Source organism: Carya illinoinensis, chromosome 8 (genome assembly GCF_018687715.1).
Source record: "Carya illinoinensis cultivar Pawnee chromosome 8, C.illinoinensisPawnee_v1, whole genome shotgun sequence".
Taxonomy (NCBI): domain Eukaryota; kingdom Viridiplantae; phylum Streptophyta; class Magnoliopsida; order Fagales; family Juglandaceae; genus Carya; species Carya illinoinensis.
Genome location: NC_056759.1, coordinates 34,875,035 through 34,902,084, shown reverse-complemented (window position 1 = coordinate 34,902,084; position 27,050 = coordinate 34,875,035). Strand labels below are relative to the sequence as shown.

At 36.5% G+C, this 27,050-nt stretch overlaps 4 protein-coding genes across 9 annotated transcripts; all 4 read left to right on the top strand.

Moving 5' to 3' along the window:
• The first annotated feature begins 39 nt into the window (after positions 1–39).
• LOC122318598 (signal peptidase complex subunit 3B-like) lies at positions 40–3,276 on the top strand. The gene is made up of 6 exons (XM_043136114.1): positions 40–409; positions 516–563; positions 2,164–2,226; positions 2,527–2,580; positions 2,795–2,881; positions 2,970–3,276. Exons 1-6 carry the CDS (start codon positions 284–286, stop codon positions 3,093–3,095), a joined length of 504 nt encoding a protein of 167 aa, XP_042992048.1. The 5' UTR covers positions 40–283; the 3' UTR covers positions 3,096–3,276.
• Positions 3,277–4,945: 1,669 nt separating this feature from the next.
• Positions 4,946–7,942, top strand: LOC122319314 (nuclear transcription factor Y subunit C-3). Of its 3 annotated transcripts, XM_043137327.1 has the most exons (3): positions 4,946–5,047; positions 5,243–5,284; positions 6,861–7,942. In XM_043137327.1, the coding sequence occupies exon 3, from the start codon at positions 6,896–6,898 to the stop codon at positions 7,655–7,657; it is 762 nt and encodes a 253-aa protein (XP_042993261.1). In that variant the 5' UTR covers positions 4,946–5,047; positions 5,243–5,284; positions 6,861–6,895; the 3' UTR covers positions 7,658–7,942. The 3 variants fall into 3 exon arrangements, with proteins under 3 accessions (XP_042993261.1, XP_042993263.1, XP_042993262.1); XM_043137329.1 differs by lacking the exon at positions 4,946–5,047 and having other exon boundaries at positions 5,061–5,284; positions 6,801–7,942; XM_043137328.1 differs by lacking the exon at positions 4,946–5,047 and having other exon boundaries at positions 5,061–5,284; positions 6,738–7,942.
• Positions 7,943–9,490: 1,548 nt separating this feature from the next.
• Positions 9,491–21,792, top strand: LOC122318872 (alpha-crystallin domain-containing protein 22.3). Of its 4 annotated transcripts, XM_043136583.1 has the most exons (6): positions 9,491–9,740; positions 10,879–10,971; positions 11,665–11,828; positions 13,493–13,599; positions 20,290–20,684; positions 21,111–21,792. In XM_043136583.1, exons 4-6 carry the CDS (start codon positions 13,580–13,582, stop codon positions 21,344–21,346), a joined length of 651 nt encoding a protein of 216 aa, XP_042992517.1. In that variant the 5' UTR covers positions 9,491–9,740; positions 10,879–10,971; positions 11,665–11,828; positions 13,493–13,579; the 3' UTR covers positions 21,347–21,792. The 4 variants fall into 4 exon arrangements, with proteins under 4 accessions (XP_042992517.1, XP_042992516.1, XP_042992518.1 ...); XM_043136582.1 differs by lacking the exon at positions 10,879–10,971; XM_043136585.1 differs by lacking the exon at positions 10,879–10,971 and having other exon boundaries at positions 9,495–9,740; positions 20,290–20,660.
• Positions 21,793–24,116: 2,324 nt separating this feature from the next.
• Positions 24,117–26,573, top strand: LOC122318184. Its single transcript, XM_043135372.1, has 2 exons — positions 24,117–24,203; positions 24,459–26,573. The coding sequence occupies exon 2, from the start codon at positions 24,568–24,570 to the stop codon at positions 26,146–26,148; it is 1,581 nt and encodes a 526-aa protein (XP_042991306.1). The 5' UTR covers positions 24,117–24,203; positions 24,459–24,567; the 3' UTR covers positions 26,149–26,573.
• The last annotated feature ends 477 nt before the right edge of the window (positions 26,574–27,050 follow it).

The window sequence follows — 27,050 nt, the reverse complement described above, 5'->3', positions numbered from 1 at the left end:
AGCACATTTTTATGTTATATTAGCCAAACTACTCACTCTATTTAGATTTGCACAATTCGACGAGAGTCCTCAGTCCTCCGAAAAGCAAAACATAGGCCAACCCTGCAAAAACCAAAACATTCTGCTCCTATAGAAACCCATTCCCCTGTCTCCTCAAGAGGCGAACTAGAAGGTCCAGAACTATTACCGGCTGAAGCATTTAACAGAGTAGCCAAAACAAGAGGGTCGGGAAGCAAGGGAGAAACACCTCAAAAGACCCAAAACCCACAAGGAAACAAGCAAAATGCATTCCTTCGGGTACAGAGCCAACGCTTTGCTAACCTTCGCGGTGACCATCCTCGCCCTTATGTGCGCCATGGCCTCCATCTCCGACAATTTCAACCACCCCTCGCCCTCTGCCCATGTCGAGGTATCCATCTCTCTCTCTCTCTCAAAAACTTACTTTTCTTAATTTCAAGCTTTAATTATTATTTTTAGATCCACGATTCACTTGATTTAGTTCTTTTGGTTTGTAGGTGTTGAACATTAACTGGTTTCAGAAGCAATCAAAGGGTAACGACGAGGTAATTGTTTTTTTTTTCCCTGATTTATCTGCGTTTGTTTTTTTGACACATACGTATTGGATCATTTATGAATCGTGCTGAGAATTTGTGTGAAATATGCCTCAGATGTTTAAGGGAATTTTGTGGGATTGGGTTCTTTTTTACTTTTTGTTGGTAATTGGTGAGTAAAGCTTTCAAATTTGCGCAAAATATGATGGAGTTTTTGATCGATTTTGAGAATCCCAGCTTTTGATCCTAACTGTTACTTTTCTTCATTTTTGGTTGATTTATCTGGTAGTGTCAGATTTGTTTTCTTTTAATAAGTAAAGCAACACTTTTTAGAAGTAAATAGGTATAGCCCAAGTACACAGGAGGTATACAAACAGCATATACCTAGTTAAATAAAAAGGAGCTAGAAAGAGATACAAGAAAGTCATTGAAGCAAGCTCCTCCAAGTACACAAGAGGATGCCCATAGAAATAAAGTATGAATAAGAAACTTCTTAGTTCATCCGGAGAACGCTCCTTTTTTTTGGTCAGATTTGTTTTAGTGTAATGGGCGTTAATGGGTTTCATGGGATTTGACTATTTGAGTCATATTCATGTGAATTGATTGTGTAATATATAGTTGAATCAGGCCGGATTGTATTATCTCTGGTGTTTATTTACATGTTAATAAGATCCCCATAACCTTCAAGGGAGAATGCCATAGAGGTTGGCTGTTTCACTGGGCACACCTACATAACATAAACATTCTCGCAAGGAAGTATGAACTGATTTATTATAGTTTCTACCACATTTGGTATTGATGCATATGTGAAAATATAATGGCAGTTGACTTGTTTGTTTGCAACTTTCTAGACCAGGGATTTTACAGATGGCAATGCTTCATTTGACCATACAATCTAAACAGATTTACTGGAAAGCAACCAGGAAAAAATTATTTTGATGAGTTTGAAAGCAAAGAATCATAATATTTAGAGGTCAAGGATATATCTTGAGGAAGAAAGAAGGTTTGAGAGATTTTTGGGGGATTTTAGAAGAGATGGGATTCTTTTGCTGCTTGTTAGGCTTATGATACGTTGGTCAATCCTGTTGTAACTACTGTAGGATTTTATTGTTGAGTGCAGTTATTGACAGTGTCAAATTTAGGCACAATGATATTGATGGATTCAATGAATTCTTTAATTGTATTTCTGATAGAAAGACAACTTTATACATAATGTGATGGATTAGGGGAGGAGGTGAGGAACTTTAAATCCTTTGGACCAAGATTTCTTCTATGGCAGATGACCTTTATGTTGAGAGATCAAAACTATATATGATCCAGAATTAGAAGTAGGTGCACTTTTGTGTTTGTCCCATTCTCTTTAATTACACCCCGTCATCCTGCTAATATATTTTGGCAGTTTCCTTTTAAATTTATCGTTATCAGTTGTAAAAATATAAATAATTAAATGTCTATATTCTCTCTCTCTCTCTCTCTCTCTCACATACACGTATGTGTATAAATATGTTAAGCATACAAGTTCGCATTTAGCTCTGACATGTATACTCTGGATTGTCAATTCATTGCATTGCTATTGGCTGTATTTGATGTGGTGTGTCTTCATTTCATGCAGGTCAGCATGCAATTGAATATATCAGCGGACTTACAGTCATTGTTCACATGGAATACAAAGCAGGTTAATTATTTGAAAAATTCTTGTATTTCAATTTGTTGATGATCCTTATTAAGCTATGGACTCTGATGATGCTATTGTGAGAATTATGACTATTTGTCCGTCTAAGAGGATTGGGGCATGCCATTCTAGGTGTCCCATGAATTTTCTTAAAACACTCAGTAAAATACAACAAAGTAATTTACATAAATAGGATCCTTTATTATTTTTGAATCTTCAGTGAATTTTCATTGAATTATTCTTAAATGTTATCGCTATAAGTTTAAAGATGATTTAGGTTTTTAATTTGCTACATATTGGCAGGTTTTCGTATTTGTAGCCGCTGAGTATGAAACTCCTAAGAATTCCTTAAATCAGGTAAGCTTAGGCATTTTGTTGTATTGAATGTTTTAAGTACCTCCATATCTTTTCTTTTTGGATTCATTGGTCTCTTACCTGTTCCTCATCAAATATATCTATGCTATTACAGATTGTATATAATGCGCCTTTGCTAGTGTCTCGTATTCCAGCTTTTTGCTGCACATAAGCTGTGTCCAATCAATTTGACTGTTTTTGAGATTTCATTTTGCAGATCTCCCTTTGGGATGGCATCATTCCTTCTAGAGAGCATGCAAAGTTTTGGATTCATACCTCAAACAAGTACCATTTCATTGATCAGGTATGCCACTTCCATATAATGGTCTTAACAGTTACATTCACCGCATGAAAGTTAACTGTTTGAGTTAATATTTTCCACCTCTGAACAGGGAAGCAATCTCCGAGGTAAAGAGTTTAACCTGACATTGCATTGGCATGTCATGCCCAAGACTGGCAAAATGTTTGCTGATAAAATAGTCATGTCTGGATACCGCTTGCCAGAAGAATACAGATGAGATTGTCTTGTGTATTTTGTTGTTATAACTTCTGCCCTTGTTTTATATGGACCTTTAACGTTCAGCTGAATTAGCAGGCCAAAGCAGGCAAAGTTGCATGGTTTTTAGAAAACGAATATTGCTCGAAATTTTAGACCCCACAAAAATATTATTGGTAGTTATAGATTTCTTGTTTCTTGTTCTTGCTTGAGAGGATTTCTTTCCCATTTCCCCACCAGACATACCCACAAACCTTAAATGCTGGAGAGGCTTATGTATAAACCAAGATTTGTTAAGCGTTACGAAATTTGAAGCCAGCAAGAGCAAAATTTAGAAACCCATGTACAAGTTTGTTTCTGCAGACCTTTATAGGCATAAAACCTCCATTGCCATTTAAAACATGATATTTTAATTGGCAGAATTATGGTTTTGCATAGCTGTCTGGTGCTGGCTTTCTTCTGTAAGCCAAGTTTCGCAAATGGTTCCAATGTGAAACTGTTCCAACGAGTGAAGTTGCTGTTGCAAACTACTATCACAGTGGATTGGTCCCGGCCATTGTGACACGAATTATGTGAGAGAAGATGAGAGATGCTGACGTGGATGAAAACAAACTATATATTATAAATAGATAAGCAAATAAATACAATAAAAAGTAGTAAAATATAATGACTCTTAAGTTCAGTATGGACATTATGAAATTGCAGACCAAGTTTTGAAGCAAATGTCACCTTTAAAAATTGAGTGAATAGAACATGATAGGAATAAGAAAGGAAAACGCTACTTCTACAGAAGATTTTCACCGAAAATTTATACCAAATTTCATTTAAAGGTCTTATGTTCCTATAATCATCCTCACACGGTTTTCTTTAATTTTTAAATCATGGGTTGATTGAAGCTCTATATTGGCATGTGACATGAACAGTGTTGAATATAAATGGATTAAGACATATAAGGCCCATGTAGCAATATTTTTTGGCCATTGATTGGTTGTACTCAAATGGAAAGTACTGGGCTGTGCTTTCATGCTTCTCCGAGCTTTAGTTTGGTTGGTTTGCCAAACTGGTCACCATTTGAACTTGGCCTAACATATGCCCATTACATTGTTATTTAACCTTTATCACGTCTTAGTAATAAAATAAGTGTCAATGTGATATATATAACATATCCTATTAAGAAATCCCATTCTAAATATGTCCAATTATTATCTAAGAAAAACTTTTGGATAAACACAACTTTCCCCTTTAAATTATACTTAAGTTTTGCATTAAAAATTATAAAAATTGAAATATTCCATCTTCAATCTATCACATACTAATATAGTAAGATTTCATACTCACGTTCCATTATAACCATTGAGACAACCAAAAAATAAGTAAAATGGTACAATTGAGTACTGCTATTTGAAGTCCTTTGTACTATATATTATATAAATTTCCTTTTAAAATTAAATTATATTTCGCGAATGGTACACAGCGTAAAGATTTTCAAATAAAATTTATAAAATTCTGTGTCTGATGTGATGTCTATGTTTAAACAGGAATGAGAGATGTTTTGGAAATAAAAAATGATCAATGGAAGAAATTATGGATTTTTTCCTCAAAACACCATGCCTTTGGGTTAAGGATTTTGTAATGAATAGTGATGAAGTGTTGGAGATTTTCTTGTATACTTTCTGTGAATTTGGGTTATGCTTATTTATGGTAATAAAACTCTTAATAATAATAAAAAAAATTATTAATTCGGTTTGTAGTTTGATTCCCAAATGCTGTTTGAAAAAAAAAAAAAAAAAAAAAAACAAACAAACACGCCGTAAAAAACTAATAGCAGTAAAAACCAATGGTAAAATGGGATTTTAACGGAGGGCAACATTGTCAGAAAGGCACCCATAAAAGTTAATAGATTCCGACTCCCGACAATGCAACTCAGAATCGCAAAATACAGACTTTTCCTTTCTTTGTTCCTTCCTCTTCTAGGTTCGTTCGTACCCAGGAAACAATCTAAACGTTTCAAGCATTTCAATTATTTTTTTTCACGAACACTATATTTCGGATAAAGAAATTTGGGATCGTTTGGCTTCGGAAAAAACCCCCAAAAATAGCTTCGACCTGAATGCATAGAACGGATCTCTGTGAAGCTTTTCTGATGTACTTTTTTCTTTGTCTTTTCAGGACCTCATTCTTGCGAAGCAGAGCAACGCCCGTCTGAAAAGGGTACCGAAATTCTCTCTTTCTATATATACATTATACATGCACATATATAACGTATGCATGTTTGCTTGTGCATATTTTTTGCGACACGCTCTTTTTCTCACATTTGTTAGGAATATCTATTTTTATTACTTTTTTTCTTGTTTTAGGGTCTTCTATTTTTCTAGGAGGGGGGGCACTGCTAAATCTTGTAGCTTTGTGTTGCTGGGTTCAATAGCTATATAATTATTAGCGTTAATTTCATCATAAAATTGCCTGCTTCTCTTTGTTATCTAGTTACTCTGTTTTTTTTTTTTTTTCCTTTCATTATTATTTTTATTATAATATGTTTTTCTTCTTACAACTTAGCTTGGAAACGATATGGTAATTGTGCCTAGTGTTTACCCTTTCGATTCGGTTTCTTCCCTCTGAAATTTTAACGTGATGATACTAATGCTATTTTTTATAGTCATTTTGATAAGTAGACAGGAAAAGAGTCCTAGTCATTTTGAAATCAGTTTCTTGGCTATGGTGAACTTTTTGGTTGAAAGAACAAAACTTGTTCTTCTTTTAGAGAAAAATTTGTGTGTGAGCAAAAATTGGGCTTACAAGAACATATAAACGTCTTATTAAATTAAATAGCCGTCAACATCTAAAATGCGGGGATTGAAAATCCTCATTGATGGAGTCGTTTGCTCTATATTAGATATCGAGAAATTTTGGGGTGGTACCAAGTGCCTTTAAATATGTTGGGTGGTCAGATATATATGAATTCAGTCAAGTTGTAAGGCTACTGGTTTGGGCATGCTTTGTGATGAGCTAGGAATCATTTAGCATTACTCCTGGAATTCTGGATGATTAGTATTATTATTATTATTATTTTTTTTTGCGAGTGTTTCAACTGGGTTTGCTTGAGTTTGTATTCCTCAAAAAATCCAACGGGGCTGCTCCAATACCATCAAGCAACATATTTTCATGTTGTATTTGATCATTAGGGCATTCTTTCAATTGAAGTGAACTTTCATATATGTGCAGAGTTTCTAGGGCTCAGATTATCAAACTAGAATCTTGGTCTTGTCATGTGAGAAAATTCAATATAATGCTTTCATAGGTTCTTATTAGAGAATAAACTGTTCTGGAACTGATGTTATAATATGTGCTTGAAGCATACTTCATGCGAAGCTGGTGTAAGACATAGATTTTCTGAGGGAAGTGCATCGTGGTCTGAAATGAAGGTGTAGAAAGGCCCTTTTTATATCATGTTTTTGCTTGTTGGGGATGAATGTCTGACCCTTCATCACCCTTTGCATGATATAATCGGTGTTTATTTCCCTGATCTGAAGCTTGTTTCTTTTAATTTTACTTTTAATTATTACTTGGTTGTGAATTATGAAGCAAGAGGTTATAAAAATTTTTGACGATTTTTCTTATAATTTGATGAATCCAGATCAAATTGACTTTATGTTCTCTGTTACAGTGTTGACGTGCAGTTGATGGTGCAATAATCATTCATGCATTTTATTTTGAATAACAACTGCAGTATACATTCTATGTGTTACAAAAGATGCGCCTGACTCTACCTTCTATGCATTAAAAGCAGAGGCATAAACTTTTTTGTCATTTAGTTGGATCAGAATGTATCAGCAAGGGCAGAGCCAGCCCCCACCAATGGGAGCGGTTGGTGGTGGATCCCAATTGCCATATGCCATTAACTCATATCAGACGAACCAAATGACCGGGCCACTGACTCATCCATCTGTTGGGGCTCAGCCTGCTGGAGTTCAGCTTGGACAACACCAACTTGCTTATCAGCATATCCACCAGCAACAACAACAGCAACTTCAGCAACAACTCCAATCTTTTTGGGCAAATCAGTACCAAGAAATCGAGAAGGTAACCGATTTCAAGAACCATAGCCTTCCTTTAGCAAGGATAAAGAAGATTATGAAAGCTGATGAGGATGTAAGAATGATATCAGCTGAGGCACCAGTAATATTTGCCAGGGCATGCGAAATGTTCATCTTGGAGTTGACATTGCGATCTTGGAATCACACAGAAGAGAACAAAAGGAGGACACTTCAAAAGAATGACATTGCAGCGGCAATCACAAGGACTGACATATTTGATTTCTTAGTTGACATTGTGCCAAGGGAGGATCTGAAAGATGAAGTACTTGCATCAATCCCAAGAGGAACAATGCCTGTTGGGGGTCATGCTGATGCTCTCCCTTATTGCTATATGCCACCTCATCATGCACCACCAGTTGGGACTCCTGGGATGATCATTGGTAAGCCTGCGATGGACCCAACTATGTACACCCAACAGCCACATCCCTATATGGCTCAACAGATGTGGCAACAGGCACCAGAGCAACAGCAATCACCTTCAGATCATTAGTACCTGCAGCATAGAGGTTGAGAAGTGTAAATTTGCTTCTTTTTAATTTGTCGTTGGGTGCTTGTTGAAAACTAGAATGGTGAAGGTGGCCATTTAAATGTTTTATAGGAAAGATCAGTGTAGTTGCTTGACTTTCACTTTTCCTGCCTTCTCTTCTCAAAGTTTGTATCTTCTGTTTTATATTTATTTTGTTCTGGTTAAAGTAGGTGGTGATGATGTAGATAACCAAAGCTAATGCTTTGCTCACTTATTCTTTGTGGTATATATGCCTTTTCATTGATCTTAGCATTAGCATCATGACTGATTCCATGTCCAATTCCTATTCTTTTCATTGATGTTTTTCTTATGAGAGATGGTAGTAATAAGGAAGTGCAATCAATATTTGAGCTCAAGATAAGCAGTCTTTCTTATATGGCATGCTTGAAATGTCAGAGAATCTTGATTGAGCTGGTGTTCTTTGTTGTTTACGAACCTCTATTTATCTGGTTTCATCCACCTTCGATGAGGACAAATGAAACAGTAGTTTTATGCATATTATGGAGATGATGTCTCCTTCTACCCCCCGCTTTCTCCATGCTATCAAATCTCATATCTGGTGAATAGCAGTAGTTCAGGTTGTTACTTGTATTAGTAAAAAGAACAGTAGCTCAAGTTGTTAGAATATTAAGAGTATTTTCATGCTGAATGAAAGAAACATTATTAACGTTTTGGACCACCCCGGCAGAGTGCAGACAATGGACCTCGTATCTTTTAAGATGTGCTGGCATCTTTTAGATCACTACAACCAGTGAGAGAGGAGATGTTCTTATTCCAAACCATTATACAAATCAATTACTTATTTTTCATAAAAATAATTTTCTCCCTCGAGTGAAAACATATTCTATATTAAAAATTAAAACAAAAATATCGTTCGTACATATTCTTTTTTCTTAACGAATCTTCAAATATCCACTCTTAATTATTTTGTTTATAGAAGACTATTCTAGATGATATGAGATTGGAGTAATTCTTTCATTGTTTTAAAATATGATACAATGACTGAAGGTCTGAAATAATTTTGAAAGCACAATTGAGTTGTGAAAAAAAAAATTGAAATTAATTAATCTCCTTGAAAAATATATTTTTGAGACATGCCCAAAACAAATACAGTACCAAGATCGTGACGCGTGGCAAGATTTTGTCAAAGGCTGTGTTTGAACATTGAACTGAGTTGAGATGAGTCGAGTTCTTTATGAATAATAGTGAGTTGAAATGATGAAATAATTTTTCTAAGACCCACCTAAGATGAGTTTAAATATATTTGGATGTTAATATGAGTTTAGATTTATTTATGGGAAATTGAAAAAGGTTGTGGGTCTTACATATAAAGAGGTGTTGAGTTGAAAAAATTATGGATCCTACATGTAAAAAGGTTTTGGATTGAGATGAGTTTAGTGATTTGAGAGTTATGTATTTAGATAATAGATTTAGCTTAAAATTAAACTGAACTGAGTTGATCTTAATGCACTTCAATAACCAAATAAGGCCTAACTCTCAAAGGTCAAAGACTCAAAATTTCATGGTGTCTTCACCATCCAGACCGATCATATTTGATAGAAAGAGTTCCGCTACTGTACCGCCTGCACTTGACTCCTGTATAACATCTAGTCATATATAGCTAGTCTAAAATTACTTCACTATTTTTTTCAAATTTTTTATTTTTAAAATATTTTTTTACAAATATAAAAAAATTAATATACTAATAATTATTTTTAATTAAGTAAAAAGAAAAAAATTAAAAAGAAAAATCAAAATGCATAAAGTGTCAAAATAAAGTGTCGAAGCGAATAGGAAAATTAGCATTTGTCTTTGACAGAAAACTGTTCACTAACCAAATAAATATTTTACTAAAAAGAAATCCTCTCCCTTTTCCCTCGTATTCCCGAGCCTCCCCTTCTCTGTCTCGGAGTACACCATTTCTCTCCCTTTTCTATTTGATTTTCTTTCCGTTGGCTACCAAAAAATCTGAGAGCACCATTTCCTTCGCACGAAAGCAAGCCACTCCAGCCGTTACCCATCGACGCAGCACCATTCAAGCCATCTGGTAAGTATGTGATTTGAGATTTTGTGATTGTACCTTGTTTGTGACGATTTTGACAAGGGATTTTCAGAATATGTGACTGATTTGTTTTATTGTGATTGTGATCAAAGGATTCGATTTTAGGGTTTGTAATCAAGGGATTTTCGAATATAGCTCAAGTCTAACAAACATTTTTTCTGTTGGGTTTGAAAGGATTTTATTAGCTTTTAGTTTGAATATACAGAGCTAAAAGATTTCTTGAATTGAAGTAAAAACTCTGAATTTTTGTTTCCAACTCTGTTGTTGTTTATTGTGGCTGCTAGTGTTGTTTATTTGAAGTATTGTGGCTGCTGTTGTTTATTTGAAGTATATGTACAAGTAGAGAGACACACGAACCAACCTTAAAGACATAATGTGTACAAGTAGAGACACATTTTCCCCTAGGAGTCACTTCTGAGCTCTGTATCCTTTTGTTTTAGTAGATGCTCGACTGACCGAGGGTCTTCAAATTGATACAGAGACAAAAGAAGTCAATTATGGTCTTATACTGACATGGGGCTCTTATTTTCTTCACCTTTTCATTTTCCTAGATATTCTGGCATGCATCTGCAGGCTTCCTTTTTCATTATCAATGCAGAGGTGACATGATTAGTTATCCACTTCCTGATCATCAATACCATTACATAGATCATTATCGAACTTTTTCAATAATGATTTAATTTCCAATCACTTGAATGCAAACGTTCGTACTTCCTAGCACAGGACTTTAGTACCTGTTCTCTTTGTCAGCGTACATGCACTAACAATATCCCAAGTGAGAAAATGGTTAAAAAAGAGTGAAAGAAAAGCATACAACTTTAGACAGCAGAAAGCTTTTAAAGGTTCATTAGCCTTTTTATTCAAGAAATCTCAGAACCCACACTCTCATTAGCCTTTTTAAAACTAGATGTGCTGAAATGTGATGGGCTGAAATTTTTGTGATAGTTTTGTGATGATATGTTTGTGATGGGCTGAAATACATGGCTTTGCGTATAACTTTTCCTTTATCCAAATGACTGCTACCTTTAAGTTAAGCTTCATCCATTTATTTGTATTATTTCTTCTTAACGTTTGTGATTATGCCATTTCTTAATATATGTTTAATTTATTGATGTTTGTACAGTCGATGCTTTGTCCAATGAGCAGGCTCAGAGGAGATTTTTTTCTGACAAGATAAATTTTGCAGTCTGTGCAACTGATTGTTTGTTGGAATAGGGTAATTATGTGGTTCAAGCGCTTGGGATTGTTGAGCGATGCTTGTAGTATTGATTCTTGAATTCACAAATATGCTTTCTAAAAGATAGGATTTAAAGGCCAAGAAAGCAATTCTTGAAAAAAGTGGAGGTTACAGTATTGCAGAATTAGCTGCAAATAAGAGGGTTTTAGGGATTTTTTGGTTGTTCATTTGATGGCTAAAGAGTATTTCAGTTTCTGAAGAACAATTCCTTTAGCCATTAAATTTAGATCCCTTCAGGGTGCTTCAGTTTGATGCCATCCAGCTCAATTCAGCATGTAGAAATCTGCGGAAGCATCTTATGTACTGCAGAGTAAAACCCAAATGTGACCTTCGTGATGACTTGTGTGATTTTCAATGGTGTTTTTTTGAGGTGAAAATGTAATAGACAGATGTGCTTTTTTCAATGGTGTTGTATTAAATATTTAGAATGTATTTGCTGCACTCCAGAAATATTGCTCTGCACTTGTATTAATGTATTTTCATGTAGCTCTTAATTTAGAAAAAAAATTATTAAATTTATAATATTTTATTATTATTTTGACTAATAGATAGATAATCCAATGTGGGAATAAGTTTTGAGTGAAATAGCCAAATGCAAAATCATGTCATATTATGCAAATTTTGCATTTGCATAATCCATTGCTAATGCTTTACCATCGGGTATCAAAACAGTTCCAAGTTCCAACCCCAGCTCTTTATCCATAACAAAAGCCAGCCTCGTGAAAAAGAAAATCCACTAGATTTTCTGGTCGAAGAATCTTTCAGAACCGCTGCAAAGATCGCCGGTGCAGCTAACAATCTCCGCTCTGTACGTCTCCTATGGCTTCCCCTATTAGGTAAGGGCATACATAATTATACATATAACTCGATAAAAGGATATGCTTTTGAATGACCAACTTTATTCTATATAATTTGGGGTTGGTTTTTTGGGTCTTCTCGGTGAATGCTTGGTCTGTGGTACTGATTTCAGTGATGGGTTTTATTTTGTTGTTCTTAATAATTACAGTCGTTGCACTTGATGGGTTCTTTCCTTTTTATCCCATTTTTTATGTTGTTCTTGTAAAGAAAGCATCTATATCACGAAGATCTTAATATTTAGTATTGTTATTATTATTGTTGATGTTGTTGATTCTATACGGAGCAATTTGCAAAAATTTTATTTAGATAAAAAAAATTGATTTTGTTAGTGTTGTTATTACTCGTAAGGGGATTAGGAAATGATGCCATAAGTGTTTTTGGCGGGTCAAATTTGGAAATTGATTTTTATAGTTATGCAAAGGGTGCCCACTTTTGGGGAGACTTAGGGCTTTTTTAGCATTTTAAAAGAAAATGAAGAATCCTCCTTACCTGGTGGAAATAAATTTTATATCATCATGTCATTTTTGGATCCAATGCTTTGGTTAGTCGGACATAAGATGCAATCCTGCTAGAGAATACAATTGTGAAAGAAGAACAGCAGGCTGCACGATGTGAGATTTCCTTACAATTAGTAAAGAGTAAATTTACATGATTTTCTTGTTTCCACTACTGTAACCTAGATAGGTATTATCTCTTCTATATCATCTTGTGTATTTGGGCTATGCCTATCCTATTAATACTATTGTTTACTTATAAAAAAATAATAATAATAAAGAGTTGCGGCCCACGCTCATAATCTGTCTGTAGAAAAGAAATTAGAGGTGCCAGATTTTCCCGAGTGGGTAGTGCTACCATGCCTCCCGAGTGGGTAGTGCCAAATGGCATATTTTTTTTTTTGGCTTTTTATTTCAAACATTTTTTTAAATACGTTTAATATTTTTAAAAAATAAAAAAATACCAATATAATAACAGTCACTTCATTAAGCATTAAGTACAAACAAATATTAAAAAGAAATAAAATACATGAGCGGTCAAGGTCAAATTGAGGGGGCAAACTCAGTGGGCATAATATCATTTTCCTTTACAGAATACATGGTTCAAGCTGTAGCTTCCGTGTTGCTGGACCACTACATTGAATGATGCGTTGAAGACTAGTGATTTTACAGCTCTGGTTGAAAGAGTGATTTGTGTGGGTTGTTGGCTTCCTGCTAGCTTATGTGATGGTTTGAATAAAATTTTAACGTTAGATGGATCATTGCGTGCTTTGTGTTTTATAAAGTTTTTAACCCCTTAGGTGTTAACGAAAGGGGTTCATATAAGAGTTCATCTTGTGGATTCCATGTACCCAGTTCGAAATCAGATGATCCTGCTACTTTGCCATCATCTGAACATCTTCTTTGTTGTTATTTCTGTTTTTAAATGCACAAATAAGTACATGTTTTTTATTTTTCCATTGCATCTAAATGGCATGGCTGCTTCATTTTGTGTCGTTTATGCTGTATGCCATGATAATAGAAGATTTGAAGCCTAATGGATGAGCAAATAAGGCATTGTATCTTTCCTATATATTGGTAGGTTTCCTTCACAATGTTTCGTTGGAGATGGAGTTCCTTAAATTTTTCATATCAATCAATTTGATCAGGTAACTAATTAGGAAATTGGCAATCAAGGATGTGCTTGGAACTATGAGTAACTTCCATGGACTTCAAAAATTCCATATGTAGTTTCCATGGTGATTACTTGTCTGAGGTAAGTACTAAAATGGTAAGATTGACGTGAAACCAAGATGGATCAAGCACTGGTTGCCTTTTTTAATGAGCAAGATACTTTTTTTTTTTGATAAGGAAACGATAGTATTAAAATGAATAGGCATAGCCCAAGTAAAACAAGAAGTTATACACGAGATAAAACCTATCTAAGATGCTAAAGAAGACAAAAGGAAATCGTGCATATTTTGGACATTAAAATTTACAGCAATGGCCCAAAGGACAAGAGAGGTGAAGAAAAAAGAGCGAAGCTCCACTAGAGTGCGCTCTTTGTCTTCGAAAGTCCGCTCATTCCGCTCTCGCCATATGCACCACATAACACAGATTGGAACCATTTTCCACACGGCTTTGATCTGTGGTGGTCCGCCCGGCATCCCCCAACTGGCCAATAACTCAGTCACCGTAGCAGGCATCACCCAACTTAAACCGATTCTGGAATTTGGAGCTGGTGGGACCTTCCGTGGTGCATAGGTGGAGACTTTAACATCACAAGATTCCCTAGCGAGAGATCGGGAGATAGTCGCTTAACCCCAGCAATGACTGAGTTCTCAGATTGCATTTTTGATCTGAATTTGGTGGACCTCCCACTTGTAGGTGGCCTTTTCACTTGGTCTAACAACCAAACGTATTCTCGGCTAGATAGATTCCTAATTTCGCCGGATTGGGAGTGTCACTATCCAGAGGTATCACAAAAGAGATTACCACGTATTTGCTCGGATCATTTCCCCATTTTACTGGATGGAGGTGGTATTCAAGGTGGTCGGCGTTCTTTTAAGTTTGAAAACATGTGGCTTAAAAGTGAAGGCTTTGTGGACAAGGTAAGACTCTGGTGGTCTTCTTATCAGTTTCATGGCACCCCCTCTTTTATTCTTGCAGGAAAATTAAAAGCTTTAAAGAATGATTTAAAGCTTTGGAATGCTCAAAGTTTTGGAGATGTGAGAGAACAAAAACAAACCATGATCGAGGAAATACAGAATCTTGATAGAATCACTGAAGACAGAGTCCTCACCTCAGAAGAGTTATCACGTAAGACAGATCTGGTTTCAGAACTAGAGAGGACATTATCCTTAGAAGAGATCTCATGGCGTCAGAAGTCAAGAGCCATTTGGTTACAAGAAGGGGATCGAAGTACGAAATTTTTCCATAGCATGGCTAATTCACATAGAAGAAATAATACCATTGAGATGCTGAAAATCAATGGTAGAGAATGCACAGAGGCTCCAGCTATCAAGGAACATGTGGTGAATTTTTTTGAAAATCTTTTTTCAGAACAAGAAGGATGGAGGCCAACAATGGATGGGCTTGACTTTGATTCGGTTGAACCACAACTAGCTTCATGGTTAGAAAGAGCCTTTGAAGAAGATGAGGTATATGAAGTGGTTAGGAAAATGGGGAAAGATAAAGCGCCAGGACCGGATGGCTTTTCGATGGGATTCTTTCAAACGTGTTGGGAGGTTGTAAAAGGAGATATCATGAATGTGTTTCAAGAATTTTTCCATGCTGGAAAATTTCAGAAAAGCCTTAATACTACTTTTATCGCTCTTATTCCGAAGAAAACTGGGGCCTCGGAAGTGAAGGACTTTAGGCCCATTAGCCTCATCAACGGGATCTACAAAATTCTGGCCAAGGTGTTGGCGAACAGACTAGGGAAGGCTTTAGGAAAAATTATTTCTAAGCCTCAAAATGCTTTTGTAAGGAGTCGTCAAATTCTGGATTCCGTGTTAATAGCCAATGAATGCCTGGATAGTAGACTAAAATCTGGTATTGCAGGGATCATTTGCAAACTAGACATGGAAAAAGCTTATGACCATGTAAACTGGAACTTTCTCCTATATTTATTGCAGAGATGTGGCTTCGGGGAGAAATGGCGCAAGTGGATAAGGTGGTGTATCTCAACGGCAAAATTTTCAGTCCTTATCAATGGCAGCTCGGAAGGTTTTTTCAACAGCTCTCGAGGTTTAAGATAGGGAGATCCTTTGTCCCCACTCCTCTTTGTTATCATCATGGAGGCCCTGAGTCGGATGTTGACGGCACTGGTTACAAATGGCTTTATGAAAGGTTTTTCAGTGGGTGAGTTGAATAGGGGCATTATTTCTATCTCTCACTTGCTTTTTGCAGACGACACACTAATTTGCAGCAAGATACTTAGTATTACTAGTGGAAAGGTTAGTACATAAGGAGTGGCTGTGGATCCCCCAACATACACCCCAAATATATATAACGCAAGAAACTAAAACAAACTGGTAATCTATAAAAAAAAAAAAAAAAAAAAAAGCCTAAAACAAACTGGTAGATGGTACTAATTAAAAGGTCCAGTATAGTTGGCTGCTTTGAAGATGCTTATATGTCGAATAATGGATTGCTTTGAGTCATCTATTTTGGGTGGATCCAACAATAGGAAGGTGCACACTGATTTTGATTGCGTCGAGACGATTGTTAAAAATTTTCAATCCCATGTCCTATGTATTCTTGGATCTACTCTCTCTTCCATAGCCACGGGGTGGGGTTGCTACTGTCAGAGGACAGTAGTGGATCTACCTTCCAGACACCCTCCAAAACCTGCACAAAAGCTATGGAATAAAAGAACGAAGAAAAGAACAACTCTTAAGAAGAATGAAGGGAAGGAAGATGAAAATGGTTGATAGAGAAAAGGGCTGCTTTCGGTGGGGCCAATGGCTTAAAGTGCCGGTGGAAATGATGGAAGCTGATGTTTTTTGGCAGATCAGGAGGAGATGATTCTGATGGTATGAGACGTGTACGTTGGTAAGGGTGGGTGACAACAAATCTGAAGAACTAATTTCAACAAAAAATGAGAGCAAAATCCATGAAATGGGGAAGGAAACCTGAAAAGAGAAGAGGGAGGGGGGTTGTAGTCGGGCTTGGCAGTGGGGGGCCAGAATGGAGGAACTGGAGCTCCTTCACCCTGGAGTTGACTGCCTGAGGAGATCAGGCGGTTGAACTTTTTGGCGGATAGAGAAGCTTACAGGAGATCAGGAGAGCTTCTCCCTCTGGGATGAAGGGCATAGACGCTACTCACCTTTAGAAGAAGTAGAAATGTGATAGCTCCATCTTAGAGGTTAAAAGAGACTTTTTTTGGATCCTGGAACGTATATCTGCTACCATTATCATTTCATAGTCATTGCACCACTTTCAAGCATGTAAGGACATGAGTGCAAACACAGGCGCACACAGAATTGGAGGTTCTTGCTTCTACCTAACTCTCTAATGTGTGCACATGCAGACTAAAACACACTTGCATGCTTACAAGTTACAACTTGATTTCCTAGGGGCTGTAGCTTTTGATTTTAATGGACTTAATTTGCACCATTTTTTGGATCTATTTTTACTTCCTAATTAGATGTTTCCTCTTCACTTCATCAATAAAATTGTTACTTGCATTAAAAAAAAAAAAAAAAAAAAAACTTCCTAGGCATGTGTCATACTCACATTGACCCTTTTGGCTACAATGAATCAACATATTCGTTAATATGCTGGTCCAACTCTTTAAAGGTTAGAAAGCTGAGAACCTTTAATAAGGCACCTTTAGGAAAATGGTTGTGGCAGTTTCACCAGGAGGGGGATGCTCTTTGGAAGATTGTCATTCACGCCAAATTTGGGAGCCTTTGGGGAAGATGGTGCTCAAATGAAGTGAGAGGTGTGAATGGTGTGGGAGTGTGGAAATTTATGCAGAATGGATATTTTTTTTTTTTTTTTTGGTGTCGGGGGGGGGGGGGGGGGTTTGGGGGTTCATTAGCAATTTCAGATATGTGGTGGGTAGAGGGATCTCAGATCAGATTTTGGCATGATATTTGGTGTGGAGATGTTTCTCTAAATAATGCTTTCCCTTCTCTTTTTAGGATTGCATTGGATAATGGTGCTTCTGTGGTTGACGATATGGACAATTCCAATGGCTTTTTATAGTGGAATGTGAGGTTCATTTGGAGCTGTACAGGATTTGGAGGTAGGGGATATCTCAGACTTTTACAGCATGTTGAATGCCCTGAATATGGAGTGTGGTGGTTAGGATAGATTGCTTTGGATTCATCCTGGGAATAAGAACTTCTCAGTTAGATCATTGTACAAGGCTATGTTGACCCGATCATCTAATGATTTTCCTTGGAAGTGCATTTGGTGAAGCAAAGTGCCTCTCAAGGTTGCTTTCTTTGGTTGGTTTGTCTTTCATGGGAAAATTCTAACTATTGATAAGCTGAGAAAGCGTGGCCTACTTATTATGGTTTGGTGCTTTATGTGCAAAAGGAATGGTGAATCGGTGGACCACCTGATTTTCCATTGTGAGGTGGTAAAGGTTTTGTTGGATGAGATTTTTGATAGGCTTGGTATTTGCCTGGGTGATGCCTAGGTGAGTGGTGGATCTATTAGCTTGTTGGAGAGGAACTCAGGACAATTGTCAAATTGTGGCTGTTTGGAAGATGGTACCATTATGTCTTATGTGGTGTATATGGAATGAAAGTAACGGAAGTTTTGATAATAGAGAACATTCGTTGGGAGTGATTAGAGATTTTTTCTTCCAGCCGTTGTTACTTTGGGCATCAGCTTTTGTATTGGATGAGACTAATTTTAATAATATCTATGCTGCCTTTTCCAGCGCTTAGCTTGTAATTAGGTCTTTTCTCTTGTATACTTCCTGTGTACTAGGGCTATGCCCTAATTGTTTGGATTAATAAATTTTCTTATAAGAATTTTTTTTCCTTCTTTTAATAAGAAAATTTTAAAAAATTTCCTTTAATCAGTCTAAGTGCTGAAATTGGACGCAATCTTACACAAGATTTGTTTGAATCACTTATTTGAGCAAAAACTAAGGGCATGTTTGGTTTGGCCCTTCTCTCAAAATTTTTTCTTGACTTTTCAAAAATAAAAAATAAAAATCAAACTAAACATCTTTAAATCTAAAAAAAACACTATTTTAACTTTGCAACTTTTATTACCCAATCACCATCCAAACACAAAAATCAAAACAAATTTTACAAAATCCAAAACAAAAACTATGCTTAAAAATTATATTCAAACAAATTTTCACCCCCACCATCCACTTTCACTAACCCCAATACAAAAAAATAAAAATAAAAAATAAAAATTTTTCCTCCTTTCAAAACATATAGACAACGCATCTCTATTGTTTTTGATAAGTTAGAAAATTTATTTAACCACATAATTAGGTATAGCTTAAGTAGATAAGTAGATAGGGAGTATACAAGAGGAAACACCTAATTACTAGCTAGGAGCGGGAAAGAGCAGCATAGAAATCAAGAAAATAATCCTGTCCAATATAATAGTCGATGCCCAAAGCAACAATCTATGGGAAAAAAACACTCTAATCCCTCCCAATGATCATTTTCTATTTTCAAAACAGTGTTTGTTCCTCTCATTCCATATAGACCACATAATAATGGCACCATCTTCCAAACAGCCTCAATTTGACGATTACCCTAGATTCCTCTCTAAAAGCCAATAGATCCACCACCCTCCTAGACATCACCGAGGCAATACCGAGCCTTTCAAGAATCTTATCACATAGAACTTTTATCACTCCACAATGGATAAGAAGGTGATCCACCGATTCACTATTCCTTTTGCACATAAAGCACCAATCCATGATAAGTATACCACGCTTTCTCAACTCCTAGGGGTTAGCTCAAGTGGTAAAGGCCTTGGTCTTGGTGGTATGCTACCTCCAATGTTTAAGGTTTCAATCCTCTTGGGTGCAAACAATCTCTAGGGGTTATTGGACTGGGAGATTTTTTCCTTGAATTATCTGAGGTGCACTTGTGGGAAACTCCTTACTGAGGGCCTATGCACCCTGGGATTAGTCGGGACACTGTTCTCGGACACCCTGTGTACACAAAAAAAAAGTATACCATACTTTCTATAATTATTTGTAGTCAGAATTTTCCCATGAGCTGCCAACCAATCAAAAAAAGCATCCTTGAGGGGCACTTTGCTTCTCCAAATGCACTTCCAAGGAAAATCATTAGATGATTGGTTCGACATAACCTTGTACAATGATCTGGTTGAGAAGTTCTTATTCCCAGGATGAATTCAAAGCAATCTATTCCACCCCCCGCTCTCCATATTCAGGACATACAACATGCTTAAAAAAGTCTGAGATGCCCCCATTTCCCAATCCTGAACGGCTCCAATATAGCTAAAAAATTATTAAAATTTTTTCTCTGAAGTTGTGAAACCAAACGTGCCCTATGACTTCCAATATTCATGTTAAGTTGGGTATCTTATTGTATATTGGCTGTAGGAACTAGTTCTACTCTTTGGTGCTTATGCCAAAGTTAATTTAATCACATTAGGGATGTTGGAGAGGGGAATTAATGATGGATGTTGGAGTTAAATTATGGTGCAAGCTTATTTCATACAAGTTGGTAATTCTAACTTTGGAGGCCTAGAAATAAAAGTAATTTATATGTTTTAACTTTGCAGAACTCAGTGTCATCTAAACAATTCATGCATTTTGATATTTGGGTGGCTCTATGTTGTCTTTTTTTTTTGGGCGCCGGGGGTGTGTCAATTTTGTAGCTGGTTTTTCTCTTTTGAAATTAATGCTGGAGAGTCGAAAGGTTTGGTCTAAATTATACTACATTTTTTAGTGGGAACATATTACACTTTATTTACTGTTCCTGATGGACTAAATATCTTCTTTCAGGCGTGGGGTATCAAGAAAAGAAAATAATGAGTCAGAGCACTTAAATTCCCAGCAAGCCATTCTTGATGTGGCACCTCTCAACAGTGTTCCATACATTGGTCCGCCTACTCCTCATAGCTATACTGCATCATCTTCAACCAAAAGGTCTGGTGAGACCGTGGAAAAAGTTGGGCCAGCTCTAATATTTCTGCCTTCACTTTCCACTCAGGAAGGGTGGAATAATGTTGTTGCTGCCACAAGAGTAAGGGTTGAATTGACTGGGAGTGCAGCTATGGGGAAGATTGGACCAGCAATAGGACTAATGGACATTGGTGAATCCAAAGATTCTTACTGTTTCCGTGTCTCATTGCCAGGGGTAGCAAGGAATGAGAGTGAGTTTCAATCATCCTGCAAAGGTCCATTAACTATTGGACTATCAATATCTTTACCTGCTAGTAAAATCACTTATGGATACATATTTTAATGCTAAATATGTTGCTGGAACTTTATGGTTGTTAGTTTGGTCTTTTCTGGTTAGTTTATGATACATGAAGGAGATCATTGTTGATCCTGCGATTGTGGCATTAACTCAAGCGCAGTTGCTGGCATAGGGGTTCATTTGAACCGCTGAAAATGGAATCAATCTACATATGTTCTATGTGACATCAGTTCATTTGTTTCAATAATCCCTTCAGGCTTTCTAGAATTAGCTGATTTACTTGTTATAAACATTGAGTTTCATATGCTACCAAATCATGATTTAGTTATACCATAGTACTGCGAGCTTCCAGTATTCATCTTTCTACAGTTAACTGAGTCTGGTCCTCTATGTTTTACTGCAGATGATTTCAATTGTGACGTGGAACCTAATGGAAAAATAGTAATAAAGGGAGTAACAACGACTGGTGAAACAATAGTGTGCAAGAACTCTCAAATCTTTCAGATGCAGACACAAAATCTGTGCCCACCAGGGCACTTCTCTATCTCATTCCAGCTGCCAGGTCCAGTTGATCACCAACAATGTTCTGGTTCCTTCGGGATTGATGGGATTTTGGAAGGAATTGTGAAGAAGAGGTGACTAACAAGTCATACTCTTTTAGTCGAGAGCTTAAGAAGGACAAGAGGAACTATAAAAAGAACGTGATTCCGAGTGATGTTTGCCTGTGATTTTGCAGATATACCCTAGATAGAGCCATGCACAGAAAAATGAATTGTGCTGTTTGCAGAACGTGATTCCGAGTGATGTTTGCCTGTGATTTTGCAGATATACCCTAGATAGAGCCATGCACAGAAAAATGAATTGTGCTGTTTGCCCCAAATATACAGATTTCCTAGTTTTTGTTGAGTAGAGTGTCTTCCATGATAATGTAGAATCATGTGTTACTCTCAGGATATGCACAGATCTCTATTTTGGATATTATTAAGAATTGTCTTTGTATGTGAGAAACATATTCACTTCCTAAAGCTTAGGTAGGGCGTGCTTTCAGAAATTTTCTGCATGAATTGAGACCTTTCCTTCCATTATCTACATATTCAACTCCACCTCCATCCACATTCACAATAACTACACTTGTCACACGCCGGAAAAGAATAAATAAGCTCATGCTCGTGACCAGCAAGGATGAAGCTGTTGGAAAGCCAACCACGATGGAGATAAGGATGAACTCAAGTTCGTCACAATAGAATGAGAAGTCATTACGCAGACAACCACAGATAGCAAATGGGAATGTGCCTACCTTGGATCAGTGAGTGTTCCGCCGTGTGGTGAAGTGGTTGCTTTTACTTTTCTTGCAATTCAACACAAAATTTGTAAAGAAAACGGCTGCACGAAAGGTAACATTAGTTATAACTTAGAACCCAACCCAATTAGAGAGTTCAATGAACTTAAGTGGTTACTACCATTAGTTTAAGGTGACTCTATATTCCAACTTAATTAGAATATGGTACATGCCAAACCATTTGTGAGTAAGTTAAAGATCATTGAACACCACCCTTGATAGCTATATTTATACTATGAGGAAGGCTCTACATTCCAAAACTTTCTTGTCTTTTGAGTTTTAAGCACTGCTATGGTCTTGGTAGGACATCCACCATCGAGGTGGCCTAAGAACAAACGAATAAATGGCATAAAAGTAAAATTCATCCTTAGATTATTCTTAAACTTGCCCAAAACAAGTATTTACTTTAATTGGTTCCTTACTTAAAAGGGAAAGCAATTCTTTGGTTCCTTAGATGGCAGCACGTCACCTCCAATTCTGCTTATGAAGAAAAGGTACACGCAAGAAATCAGGTCAACAATACACCATGACAACCACTTTGTCTTTTGAGTTTTAAACACTGCTATAGCCTTGGTAGGCCATCCACCATCGAGGTGGCTTAAGAACAAACAAATAAATGACATAAAAGTAAGATTCATCGCTTGATTATTCTTAAACTTGCCCAAGAGAAGTATTTACTTTAATTGGTTCCTTACTTAAAAGGGAAAGCAATTCTCTGGTTCCTTGGATGGCAGCACGTCACCACCAATTCTACTTATGGAGAAAAGGTACACGCAAGGAATGAGGTCAACAATGTACCATGACAACCACTTTGTCTTTTGAGTTTTAAACACTGGTCTTGGTAGGACATCCACCATCGAGGTGGCTTAAGAACAAACGAATAAATGACATAAAAGTAAGATTCATCCATTGATTATTCTTAAGCTCGCCCAAAACAAGTATTTACTTTAATTGGTTCCTTACTTAAAAGGGAAAGCAATTCTTTGGTTCCTTGGATGGTAACACGTCACCTCCGATTCTACTTATGGAGAAAAGGTACACGCAAAGAATCAGGTCAACAATGCACCATGACAACCACTTTGTCTTTTGAGTTTTAAACACTGCTATAGCCTTGGTAGGCCATCCACCATCGAGGTGGCTTAAGAACAAACAAATAAATGGTATAAAAGTAAGATTCATCCATTGATTATCCTTAAACTCGCCCAAAACAACTATTTACTTTAATTGGTTCCTTACTTAAAAGGGAAAGCAATTCTTTGGTTCCTTGAATGGCAGCACGTCACCTCCAATTCTACTTATGGAGAAGAGGCACACGCAAGGAATCAGGTCAACAATGCACCATGACAACTACTTTGTCTTTTGAGTTTTAAACACTGTTATAGCCTTGGTAGGCTATCCACCACCTAGGTGACTTAAGAACAAATGAATAAATGGCATAAAAATAAGATTCATCCCTTGATTATTCTTAAACTCGCCCAAGAGAAATGTTTACTTTAATTGGTTCCTTACTTAAAAGGGAAGCAATCCTTTGGTTCCTCGGATGGCAGCACGTCACCTCCAATTATACTTATGAAGAAAAGGTACACGCAAAGAATTAGCTCAACAATGCACCACAGAATCACTTTGTCTTTTTTCTCTCTCTTTCTTTCTTTTTCTTTAGTCCCTTAATTTTGGTTTTAGCCCATCAAATATGTTCATTCATATATTTTTATTTATTTATGTTTATTTTTTCATAATAGTTAAGGAAGTCACTGTTTGTAAATTTATTTATTTATTTTAAATGGTTAATTATGTTTAAAAAATACTTAAAGAAAAAGAAAATTAAAAAAAATTCATTTTGTAGTCATCCTAGCAGCATCACAAAGAATATCATTTGAAAAAAGTTACACGCAATGCTAAAGACAAAGCAGAGATACATAGAGGAATCCATCATGACACGCACCATGTACGACAACAACTTTTTATATTTCTTTCGTCGTTTTGAAGTGTTTTGACCGGGTGGCCACGTAGTCATGTGTTGGGAATGAAGGGATCTGGCATTAGTCTTTCCGTCCATATATATATAGAGCAGCAATAATATGTGAGTGAAATTGGAAGCTTTCATTTAAATTCTGATCAAGCCAAAATCTGATTTATGTTGATACTTATATGATTTGTGTATGATTTCTTTCCCCCTAATTTCTTTTGATCTGTCTCTTTCTTATATTCTGTGAAATATTGGGGTGCATATATATATAGCTGCCTTTTGTATATATGCTGAAAGAATTAACATACATGATGTTGGAACTCATATTAATTCTGTTCTAAGATGTTGGGTTCTCATTTTTAGCTATTATTTATACTTCTAATTTGTACCCAAAGCATGTGCATGATTTTTAGTTTAAATTGATTAATTGTCTTCTTTTGATGTAGGGAATTAATTAATGCTGGTTGGACGCTGCGTTCTTAATTGAGATAAAAAGGTACTCACAACAATCCCACCCAAATTTCTTCAAAGCATTTTAGATAATTACCCCGAGAGATGCAGCATCCGTTGCACCCGGAACATACCCTTGAGATCACTGAAAGATATTATAGGAAAGAATGCCATGGCTGCGGTGAAGAATGGACCGGCGACTTCCTATATGAGTGTTTTCGCTGCAATTTTTATCTTGATCCAAAATGCGCTTTTCTCCCCCTCACCATAAAAGCTGAAAGTCATGACCATCATTTGATCCTCCTTCGAAAATCATTCCCGTTCACTTGCGATACTTGTGGGAAAGAAAGCAAGTGCATGTCCTACTTTTGTATCACCTGCTCATTCGTAGTTCACACGCAATGCGCTTTCATTCCATCGACTCTCAAAGTAAGAAGTCACGACCATCCTTTGAGTCTGAACCTCAAATACTCTCCTCAGCTCAACCAATCCGAGAATCAGCAAATTTGCCAACTTTGTGTTCGAAAGGTGGACACAAAATACAAAGCTTATTATTGCTCGAGTTGTGATTTTGCTGCACATCCACGTTGTGCTGCAAAAATCGACATCAGGGATCAGACATTTGATCCGGAACTCAAAGATGATCAGCCTATTGAGACCCACCCTCTTGGGCCTGATGAATCGACTGACACATTAGCTCAAATTGTTGACAAGATCAACCCGGGAAACGGAAAAGCTGAAATCGTCACAGTGATCAAACATATATGGCATGAACATCACTTAAAGCTTGGAGTTGAGCTAAAGAACAATGAAAAATGTGACGGGTGTGCACGGTATCTTTCCACTCCGCAATATTATTGTTGTTTACAATGCAAGTTCTTTCTTCACAAATCTTGTGTTGATTTACCCACAAAAAAATTACACCCACTCCATAAACATCCGCTCACCCTCCAAACACCCCCAAGCAAATACCAAAATTTAGATTATTATGGCCCTGAAATCTTTAATTGTGGTGCTTGTGGACGATTAGCTAATGGTCTCGTATACAGTTGTAAAGACTGCCGCTTTCAGCTCAATGTCCCTTGTAGTTTGATACCAACCAAATTTACCCATGAGGGTCATGAGCACCCACTTTTTCTTTTGAGCACAAACGCAGGTGAAGGCGAATGTACCTCATGTGGCCAGGATATCCCTCTGTTAATACGTTGTGCTGATTGTGAATTTTCTATGGACATGAAATGCGCTACACTGCCGCTTACCACAAAATATGGGCTCTATGAGCAACCCTTCATACTCTCTTACACTGTTGAGGATCTTAACTCTGCTGGCTATTACTGTGATATTTGCGAGAAAGAGCGGGATCCAAAGCATTGGTTCTACTATTGTGAAGATCTCCAATTTGCTGCTCATCCAGATTGTATTATGGGTAACTGGCTACATATGAAGTTTGGGCGCACTTACACATACGACGTCCACGAGCATCCTCTAACTTTTGTTGAGAGGACCAATTATCATCCTACTTGTCGAGCTTGTGGTGGATCTTACGATCCATTGATCTATGTATGTGACAAATGTGATCATTTCGTTCTTGATCATTGGTGTTTGAGTAAAATGATCAAGAAGAAAAGACATATATATAATAGAGCAATGCTACACAGTAGGCCCCCACCCAACACACCAGTGTAAAATAACAGAGGGTAAAATAGTAAATTCATATTTTTCAATGGTGTGAAAAAGTGTGAGGCTGCTGTGTAGATTTATTCTATATAATATATAGCTGTTGCGCGAGCATGGAAGGATCTAGTAGCTACCTGCATATTGAAATTGGAAGCAAGCAGGTAGCTAGCTAGCATCTACAGTACTACTCTGTCTTGGGCGGGTGAATAAAATCCTCCATCATGAGGTTATTGATGATGATGAAGATCGATGAGGCTGATCTGAAAGAAGAATGCAATATTATGGATTTTAGACATTATAAATTGAATGGTAGGTAATGAAGATGATGATATGATGCATGGATGGTTGTAAATCAATATTATTATACATATGGTGTTGTAACGTACTACTAGTACTGGTATTTAATTAATAAATAAATTATTGTGTTTGAAATACCTTTTTATTCATGATGATGATCTTCTTGGTCTCAGTAGTACTGATCTTGATGATCTCATGATATATAATTATATATATATATATATATTATATTAATATTGAATTATGTTACTTAATTACGTATGGGTGTCCGTCCTAGTTAGTTAGTTACGTATAATTAGCAAATGAAAGCTTTATTGTCCTAGTTAGTTAGTTAGTTGTTGGGGGAATTCATAATGACCATGGATGGCCCGGCCGGTACATGCAGCTTCGATTATTTCTTAATTTCACTTCTCTTCATATGCAGCCAAATGTTTCTATATTTTGATCCAACTTATATATATATAAATATCTTGCATGTCATCATGTGGCTTTTTTTTTTTTTTTTTTTTTTTTTTTTTAAATAATGATCCAAGTAAGTTGTAATTTAGTGAAAACAAAATCATTCCTTGATTTATATAAACAGTGCTCTATTTTGTTGATTTTTTTTAGGTGGA

Coding starts and splice junctions, on each gene's coding strand:
- LOC122319314 (XM_043137327.1), top strand. CDS start 6,896: ATGTATCAGCAAGGGCAGAGCCAGCCCCCACCAATGGGAGCGGTTGGT.
- LOC122318598 (XM_043136114.1), top strand. CDS start 284: ATGCATTCCTTCGGGTACAGAGCCAACGCTTTGCTAACCTTCGCGGTG. Junction 564..2,163: donor AATCAAAGGGTAACGACGAG/GTAATTGTTTTT, acceptor CATTTCATGCAG/GTCAGCATGCAATTGAATAT. Junction 2,581..2,794: donor CTAAGAATTCCTTAAATCAG/GTAAGCTTAGGC, acceptor TTCATTTTGCAG/ATCTCCCTTTGGGATGGCAT.
- LOC122318184 (XM_043135372.1), top strand. CDS start 24,568: ATGCAGCATCCGTTGCACCCGGAACATACCCTTGAGATCACTGAAAGA.
- LOC122318872 (XM_043136582.1), top strand. CDS start 13,580: ATGGTGATTACTTGTCTGAG. Junction 13,600..20,289: donor ATGGTGATTACTTGTCTGAG/GTAAGTACTAAA, acceptor ATCTTCTTTCAG/GCGTGGGGTATCAAGAAAAG. Junction 20,685..21,110: donor GTTTCAATCATCCTGCAAAG/GTCCATTAACTA, acceptor GTTTTACTGCAG/ATGATTTCAATTGTGACGTG.